The sequence below is a fragment of the Lactuca virosa genome, chromosome 9, assembly GCF_052849685.1.
Source record: "Lactuca virosa cultivar CGN04683 chromosome 9, Lactuca_virosa_CGN04683_v6, whole genome shotgun sequence".
In the NCBI taxonomy this organism is placed as follows: domain Eukaryota; kingdom Viridiplantae; phylum Streptophyta; class Magnoliopsida; order Asterales; family Asteraceae; genus Lactuca; species Lactuca virosa.
In genome coordinates, this window is record NC_136434.1 from 289,359,481 (window position 1) to 289,368,897 (window position 9,417).

General features: G+C 30.4%; 1 protein-coding gene across 2 annotated transcripts; it reads left to right on the top strand.

The window, feature by feature from the left end:
• Nucleotides 1-4,156: 4,156 nt before the first annotated feature.
• Nucleotides 4,157-8,597, top strand: LOC145138581 (protein CHROMATIN REMODELING 24-like). Of its 2 annotated transcripts, none has more exons than XM_079072643.1 (8): nucleotides 4,157-4,918; nucleotides 5,024-5,557; nucleotides 6,726-6,781; nucleotides 6,851-6,941; nucleotides 7,055-7,192; nucleotides 7,272-7,708; nucleotides 7,854-7,925; nucleotides 8,125-8,597. In XM_079072643.1, the coding sequence occupies exons 2-6, from the start codon at nucleotides 5,420-5,422 to the stop codon at nucleotides 7,356-7,358; spliced, it is 510 nt and encodes a 169-aa protein (XP_078928769.1). In that variant the 5' UTR covers nucleotides 4,157-4,918; nucleotides 5,024-5,419; the 3' UTR covers nucleotides 7,359-7,708; nucleotides 7,854-7,925; nucleotides 8,125-8,597. The 2 variants fall into 2 exon arrangements, with proteins under 2 accessions (XP_078928769.1, XP_078928768.1); XM_079072642.1 differs by having other exon boundaries at nucleotides 5,024-5,114; nucleotides 5,319-5,557; nucleotides 7,854-8,597.
• Nucleotides 8,598-9,417: the final 820 nt, after the last annotated feature.

Genomic DNA, 9,417 nt, shown 5'->3' on the forward strand with positions numbered 1-9,417 from the left:
AAATATAAAATATATATTTGTTAAAAGCTAATTAATAGAAAATACGTGTTTGATAATGTATGTAAGTTACAATAATGAAATATACTATCAATATATTTTTTAGTTAAAATTGAATATAGTTGGAAATTAAACAATATTTAATCAATTTATTTGGAGTAAAAATGAAATCCCTACTCTAATAAAAGAGTGTCTTTAGTGGCAGGTGTCATTCTTGTAAACCAATAATTTGCTACGTGTCATTTTTCTAAGCAATCAACAATTCTTTTTGCCGCCCAAATTGAAACCAAAGATATACTAATAACGATCTTGTAAATCAGGAACTATAATTTCAAAATAATTCCTAATTTTTTGGAATCATTTTAGGCAACATATCATTAATTTATGTGATCCCTCATTTTATCGAATTTTCAATTTTAATTTTGTCTTCTTATTTGAAGTCCTGATTTTAAGAACCAAATCAATGTTTTTTCTTCTCATTCTTCCTATTTATTTTGATATTATTAGTTTTCATCCACTCGTCTTTACTGTTATCTTTTAGCCACAAAACAACATCGACCACCGGCATGAAACTAGACGCTTATCGCTCAACGCCGTTTCGATTTCAGGTTTGGTTTGAGTTTCATTTGAGGCTCACTTCTCACTTAACCCCACTAATTTTGAATTTCAAGTTCGATGGCTCCATTGATTTCAATTTCATTTTTATTTTAAAGAAAGAATTAATGACCGAAAAGCGTATATTCTCTCATCAATTTTAGGTTCAAGGAATTAATGATTCAAAGGTATGAGCTGTGAGGCGATGATATTGAATGAGTATTTATTTTTTAATATCCAAATCGATTATCTAAGTCTAAGAAGCTTAGCTAAAAATTAACGCACTGTGAGGCGATGATCTGGCTATCTTGAAAAGTTTTTTTGTTTCCATTTGGTTGTTTCTTGTTATAGGTCTATGTGACTATAATTTAGGGGTTTTCAATGATTCTTGAGCAGCTTGTGGACACAGTGCTTGATTAATTATAATGTTGTTGAAAGTCAGTTGAGTATGGAAGCGCAGCCCAAACCAATCTGTAGGCCGATCAGTCAATTTCAAAATTGATTCCTTATGAAGGTTAGTTGTTTTTTACTTGGTTTATTGTAATAACACCCTTTAGAAAAGAGTCTTATCTGATTTTTGAAGATTTTATACAAATAAATCATACATATTCTCTTATCTTAGTATCTGTGATGAAATTAAATACTACCATTTTGATTCAATTTAAACTAGGAAGGTATTTAATTTAGACATATTGTGAAGTTATATTAATATTCTTTATTATTTATCTGCAGATTACTCAAGCCTATGGGTTTAATTGAAAGAATTTTATTCGGCTCCATTTTTTAAGGAATGATTATATTTCATATGAACATATATATTATCTTTTCTACTAATTTATGTAATTTTTTTAATAAACAATATGTATAAAAACTTATATTTATTGATTATCCAAGGCATTGAAGATGGAGGCATGTAGAGGATTCATCACATAAAGAAACATAGAATTTCTACTCAAAATTATTAAGATACAATGATTTTTTTATTTATTTAAAGACTACTTGTAAATGGTAAATCACTCATTTGTGATTGCTTAAACATTTTGATGCAGATTGGATCGAAAATAATATAAATTGAAGGAATTTTATTCAGCTCCCTTTTTAAAGAATGATTATATGTAAAGAGAGAGATACTATCAAAATAAATCTACTTCTACTACTTAACAGACTTCAATTCAGCCAAAAAGCTCCAACAGAGTCCCCCAACTGCTTTTCCTGCCTCCACTTTATTTACTCCAGAAAAGACCATATTGCCCCTATGTTGACTTACATCAGATTCTCTCTTCCTATACAACTTCTCTTCCATTTTATTTATAGTTGATTTTAGATGTTATTTTGGGGTTTAAATACCTGGTTTTGTATTTGGTTAATAAGTCATTAATAAATGGTTTGCAATGTTTACTATATCTTTAATTTTGAGTTTTTACCCTTTTGTAATTTTGAGTTTTTATCTTGTGTGTACTGTTTATTATTTAATCGGTTATACTTTTAATTTTGAGTTTTTACCCTTTTGTGGTTTTGAGTTTTTATCTTGTATGTACTATTTAATCGGTTATACTTTATAGTTGCATCTACATACTTTTTTTTTCTTTTATTCTTTGTTGAAATCTAATATTAAATGCTAACCTTTCTCAATCGGAAGAATGCAATTGTAAGTTAATATTTGCTAATAAGTGATTTGTTTGTTATCAATGGTGACTTGCTTCTAAAGTTCTAATAATTAGTATTTTGTTAACTCGATATATATATATATATATATATATATATATATATATATATATATATATATATATATATATATATATATATATATATTAATTTTCATGATATCTTTTATTGTAATATAGATATTTTATACTGTTTATGTTTCATAAAACATTTTGTCCATGATTAATTGTCTATGTTTTTTTTTTGTTAATTTGTATTATATTATACAACATAATCATTTTCTCTTTTAATCTAGGCATATAGGACATTGCTCATATCTTCAAAATACAATGCAAAATTAATTTAAGTTGATAATTCTACGGATAAAACATATAAGTTTCTAAAAGAAATAACTATTAGCAAATGTATCGATAATTAAAACGTCTATTAACTTTTAAAGTTTTTATACGTTGGTCCCGTGTAGTACCCGGGTTATAACCTAGTATGGTTATAAACGAAACACTATTTATTTTTAGAGAAAAATAGAAATGAATCTGAGATGGTCAAATTTTGATTGAGAGAGAGAGAGTTGCCATCTCAGCTCCGTGCCACCACCATTCCATTCAACTTAATAAAATTCTCAAAAATATTGTCGAAAAAAGCCGTTTTATGAATTTACCAATATTTTTGCGCATTATATACAGATATTTTATTATATTCTTTTAGAAAATGAGTTGCGAATTATTGTTTTGGTGAACAACTCTTTTTTTAGTGGGCATTGAACCGAAATCTAGTAGTGTATACTGAATAAGAATATCACATCTGACTGCTGCAAAATTGGCTGTGTTTGGCTAAAAATCAGCATGCCTATTAGGCTGTGAAGCCGATCTGGACAACAATATAAAAATGGGCTGCAACTGATTTTTGGGCTACATAATTAACTAAAAATGGGCTTCACTATTTGTTGAAATTTGGACTATTTGGCTCACAATTTGTCATGTGAAAATGGCGGTTTAACCAATTATTAATGATATTTTCTTTAACTCTATAATTTTATTAGACAAATTTGTGTGAGACAAATTTGTGTGGCTTGTGCCGGAATATATTTATATAAATAACTAATAATAAATACATTTTGTTAAAATATTTAAGTAAATATTAAAAAAATTATACGTCGTTATTAATTATGAAATAAATATTGTCAATTAGTATTGTAAATAATTATTATTCTTAAATAGTATTATTTAAATTTTTATTTGATAGCATATGTTTAACATTTATATGAATAAAATAAAATAATATGGATGATATTTGTAGTAATTAATTTAATATCTTATTAAATAAAAAATCATTAGTAAATATCATTAATTTTGAAAACATGAAAAGTGATGTACTTAAAAACCTATTGAATTATCTAATATTCATAATTTATATTATATTAGTTTGACAAACTATAATATATAATTTAAAATTCTCTTGAGTGGTTGTGGTTATATGGGCAAATTTTTTCAGGTTCATTTGATTTTTTTATTTATATTTCTATTTTGAAACTATATTCAAATTAAAAAAGTAAGTATATTTTATTCTAGCATTAAAAATAAAATGTTTTAGATTCATTTTAAATAAATAGTTAAATAGTTTAATTTAAATATTTAAGTTTTAATATTGAAATTAGAATTATAAATGAGTTTAATTATTATATATATATATATATATATATATATATATATATATATATATATATATATATATTAAAGTTGTGAAAAGTTTTAACAGTAAACCTGAGACATTTTGGCCAATTTTGGTCCCTTAAATTACATTTTCGGTCCCTCTATTTTTGTTTGTGTGTCACTTTGTTAATTTATATATTCCTGGGGTTACCACACTAGTTACGACTTTACTTGCCGATCCTCCACCCTGATCCTTCCACAATCTTCCTTTTATCCTCTTCCAGATTCCACCGTCTCCCAACCCTCTTCGTCTCCACCGTTTCTCCCTTCTTCTTCACCACCGGCTCCAATATTCCGATGACGGAAGGAGTCGCCAGAGGTGGAGAAGCAGCCCGACAAAACGCTGGCAGAGGCCAACGCCACTGTTGTCGTATTTTTTTACCTCGATCGCCACCACCATCAGCCGCGTCATCTGGACCTGCGATTAGGGCTTGATGAAGACCATCGCTCCTGGCGGACTCTCTACACGGTTCAGCTATCTTTTCTTCTCTTTCGTTACAACGCCTCTACATTCTTCGTCTCAGATAAACCCGAAAAAGGTCTCTCCACCACCGCTTCCTTCTTCCATTACCCTACATTCGGTCCCTTCTCCCTTTTGTTCTTCGTTTGTATTTTACCCAGATTCGAGAGGGAACACTTTCCACAAACACGACTATCAACCATCCACTTCCGTCCGTCACACCTCTTCTCCACCGCCTTGACTTCTCTTTTTGTGTGTGTGTGAAGAACTGAAAATCTGTAGGAATCCTTTTGATTCAGTTTCAGGAGTGTTCTTCTTGGAATCTGTTGAAGGGGAATCTAAAAGGTGTATACGGAGGTTGACTTTGCTTCATAATTCTTGGTTGCAGGTTTTCGATCAGGGCTTTCTTCTGAGGTATACACTTGTTGTAAAATAGAGTCAAAAGGACATCCTCCTCTACAGATTGTTGGCTATAGTTCGACCTATACAGGAGGTAAACATAATATTCACAAACAGTTTGTATTTGATTTGATAAATAGATGTGCTTTCCACCTTCAATAGTTCATATTTGGCTAAATTGTGTGGTTTTGCACCATAGGTGTTTGCTGAAATGATCGACCACTATTGCGTCTGTATGCCCAGTAATGTCATCCTCTGCTCTTTCTTTCATTCGTTTCCAAATTTTTACGGTATGATTTCCGTTTTTTTCCACTAGATTTGTCGCCGTTTGGTTTGAATTCCGGATTAGCATACGTTGTTTGTGTTTCATATTTGTGTTTTATTGTATTTTTAATATCGAATTTCTGTTTCTACTACCTTTCATTTTGGCTTTTGTATGATGCTTCCGGATATGTGTAACATCATCGATTATCTGTTGTGTGTGATGTTTACAGGAGACCTCCTCTATTGGCACCACCGACGCACCACCGTCAACGACTCACTCGCCCAATAATCTTTCACCTTTACCACACCTTCTCATTGGGGATTGTGGTGTATGATATTTGTTCTAAAACGCCAATGCAAGACTAATAGTACAAGGGCTTGGATTATAAGATTGCACCCTGAGTTACGATTTTGGCTTCGACAAAACAGAAGGAACACAGTTCATGTGTGTATTAGACATATTTCAAAGGTAAGTCTTATTTCTTTAACCATCATTACCAATTTTATATATAGGTGCTCCTTCAATTTGAATTGTTTTATCCGCCACAAAATTAGTTGTTTTTTATGCACACTAGGTGTTTGATTAATTGCTTGAGCCAAAATACATATTATTACGCGCCTGTACTAGGTACGGTAGGTTTCATCGTGTTATTTTTGAAAAATAACTAATAATTATGTTTTGAAGATGTTGTATATATTGTTTTTATCAAATTGATGCCTTCAAGGCTATATTAGTCATTGATTTTTTTTTTACAATTTTATGTGTATTCCGTATGTATTTTTTTATCTGTTTCTGTACAAATGGATTTGTAAAAATAAGTTTTTAAAATTTCCAAAAAAGAAATTCTCCAAAATTCAAAAAATTTAAAGAATACAAGTGGATTTGTAAAAATAAGTTTCTATTTCGTAAGAAAATATTTGGATTTTCTTTTCGAAAATGACGTAATACTTGGAGTAAATTACTAAAAATGGGCCCTAATCTTTCTTATTTTTACCGTGTTCAGTCTAAAATTGAAACATTTTCCGGTTTTGGTCCATGGAATCTTGAAATAAGGAGCAAAACTGAAAAAAAAAAAGTTTGAATCTTGAACTAAACATGTCAGAAAGCATAAGGACTGTTTCTATAGTTTATTCTAATGGATTATGTTTCTTTTTAGACAAAACTTTCTCGATTGGATATCGCGGGTAGAATAATTTGTTAAATGACCAAAATACCCTTTAATAAGTATAGGGTTTGTAAGACAATTTGATTTGGGAGAATGGAATTCAATTCCGTCTTCCATTCCTACAAATGATGAAATCCCTTCATATATGGATTTTGGTGGATTCCATCAGAATTGACTCAATTCAATTGCGTCAATTGGGCAACCAAGAAATTGGAATATAGGATTCTATTCCATTGTGTTTTTCTCTATTAGATTTATATGGATTTCTGTTGATACGGATGTGTTTTAGCTAATGGATTGCAGCTTAGTCCAACGTAATCTAATTGAATGTGTTTTAGCTCATGGATTACCACTTTGGAATATAGGATTCTATTCCATTGTGTTTTTCTCTATTAGATTTATATGGATTTCTGTTTATACTTTTATTGCTTTAAAAGCCACTTTATTGATCATCGTTCTTATATAATTCAGGAACTTTGGGCTTTGTTTAACTTCTGTTGCCCAGAGCTTTTCAGAGAGAAGAAATGGTAAGATTTCATTTTTTTTTTCTTCTTATTGTTATGTTATTTACTTATTTATATCTATTTTCTTTTCAGTTTTAAGGAAAAATATGAGTCAGCAATCCTACGTGGAAATGACAAAAATGCATCTGATAGAGATAAGCGCATTGGTTCAGCTGTTGCACAGGTTATTAGTTATATTTCCCTAAATGACAAAATGGTCCATAAATATTAAGGCAATAACCTTTTGCTATGATTAAAACTATAAAAAAAATAACATTTATCCAAACTTACAAACAGGATTTAAGAAATTGCATTCAGCCCTATTTTCTCAGGCGTTTAAAAAGTGAAGTTTTTCGTGATAATGATGCTACAAACACTGCCAATCTTTCTAAAAAGAATGAGATTATTGTTTGGTTAAGATTATCCAAATGTCAGGTGCTTACATTAACTGTTTTTATATTTTTTATTTTATAAAAACTCAACTTACATTCTTTTTATCTTTTTAAATTTACAGAGACAACTATACGAAGGCTTTTTGAACAGTGAGATTGTTCTTTCAGCCTTTGATGGTTCACCTTTACCTGCTCTCACGGTATTGTAGTCTTTTATGAGAAGGGTATTTCTGTCTTTTGCACATAAGAGAGATCAACAATGCAATTTTTTTGTTCTATTAACATCAGTCTTAGTTTTTGGTGGACTTTTCCTTTAGTGAAAGTTAATGTTTATGATTTACATTTAATAGATATTGAAAAAATCTGTGATCATCCAGTTGTATTAACAAAAAGAGTTGCTAAAGATCTTCTAGAAGCAATGGAAACAGGGCTAAATGAGGAAGATCAAGGAATTGCTGAAAAATTAGCAATGCATATAGCAGATACTGCAGAGAAATATGACATTGGGGAAACTCATGACAAGCTTTCTTGCAAGATCTTCTTTATTATGTCTTTACTGGTTAGAATATTACATATTACATACATACCCTTAGACCCTTATTCTTTTTTTTTTTTTTTGTTATATTTTAATACCATTTGGATAAATAATGTTTAAAAGATATGAGAAAATCAACCTAAACTTTTTTTTTAATCATCCATTATAGGAAAAACTGATTCCAGAAGGTCATAAAGTTCTTATCTTTTCCCAGACACGCAAAATGGTTAATCTTATTCAGGTTTAGATTTTTTCCAAAGGTTTCCTGAAATTTATATTCAACCTGCACAAGAAATGGGTTTTACGTTTTTGCTATATTTTTCATTGCAGCATCTACCTATTATAACTCTTATATATATCTACTTACTGATTCCAGAAGGTCATAAAGTTCTTTTTCATTGCAGCATCTACTTATTCTAACTCTTATATATATCTAGCAGTTTGTTATGGCAGCAGATGCAGTGTCCGATGGTGAAGGTAAGGTGACAGATTGTGTGAAGTGAACCAGATTTGAAGGCAATAGAGAAGAAGAGCTAAAGATGTTGTGGAGTTTACATATGAAAGCCATGCTCCTCAAGAACCCAACTGCTAGAAAATGTGTTTGCTACCACCTCTAGAAATCGAATTTCAGTCTGACTTATCGCGTTCTTCTGTGTCTACTACTGGAGCATACATACACATACAAAGGAGACGGACCCCTATAACGGATCCTCTTCCAATCCTCTTGGCTCTTACAATAAAAAGGGTTTTGGTGGTGTTGATGGTATAAATGAAACATCTAACCCCCGCAACGCGGGGGCCACTTTACTAGTTATCAATTAAAAATAAGTTGAAAACTTTTGGGAGTTTCGAATGAATATTCTTAAAGCAAAATGATATCCATAATATGTTTTGCTTTTCCTATTTTTTTCTATTTCAGTTCAATTACATTCTACAGATTTCGAATATGATATTTAAAGTAAAATTATGAAGCCTTTTTTTATATTATTTTATGGGGAAATGGACTTAATAAGGTAATTAATTTTTCGGTTTGTTCACATCTAGATAACTATATTTTTTTTGTATACATCTAGGTAACGAACTTTTTGGAAGTGTTCACATATGACCATTATGACCGGCTGTAGCAGGTTACATCCGGTCATAACCGGTAATAATGGTCATATGTGAACACTTCCAAAAAGTTTTTTACCTAGATGTGTACAAAAAAAAAGATTGTTACTCAGATGTGAACACACCGAATAGGTAAAAGTAAATTACACGAATGGTCCCTGTAGTTTGAGTAAATTTGCTTTTGGTCTCTGAATTATTTTTTAACTTGGATGACCCCTACTGTTTATTTTTGTTGTGCATTTGGTCCATGTCTTACCTCAAAAGACTATTGTGCCCATTTCTAATTTATTTTTTAATTAATTTTCTTATTTATGTATTTATTTTTTATATATTTTAAAAAATTAATAGACCCCTCATATTTGTATCTCCTCACCCTAAACCTGAAACCATATTTGAGAAATTTAAGCTCGGTCCCACCAGTCACCATCTCATTTCTCATCCTCCTTAACTTTTCTTTTCTTTCCATCTTTAATGACATCAATAGTCTTTTGAGGTAAGACATGGACCAAACGCACAACAAAAATAAACAGTAGGGATCATCCAAGTTAAAAAATAAGTTATGGACCAAACGCACAAATTACCCAAACTACAGGGACCATTCGTGTAATTTACTTTTACCTTAA

What these genes read in the sequence shown, in the direction of transcription:
- LOC145138581 (XM_079072643.1), top strand. Translation starts at nt 5,420, where the DNA reads ATGATATTTGTTCTAAAACGCCAATGCAAGACTAATAGTACAAGGGCT. An exon ending in CTTTTCAGAGAGAAGAAATG is followed by an intron (nt 6,782 to 6,850) that starts GTAAGATTTCAT and finishes TTTTCTTTTCAG; the next exon opens with TTTTAAGGAAAAATATGAGT. An exon ending in TAAGATTATCCAAATGTCAG is followed by an intron (nt 7,193 to 7,271) that starts GTGCTTACATTA and finishes TTAAATTTACAG; the next exon opens with AGACAACTATACGAAGGCTT.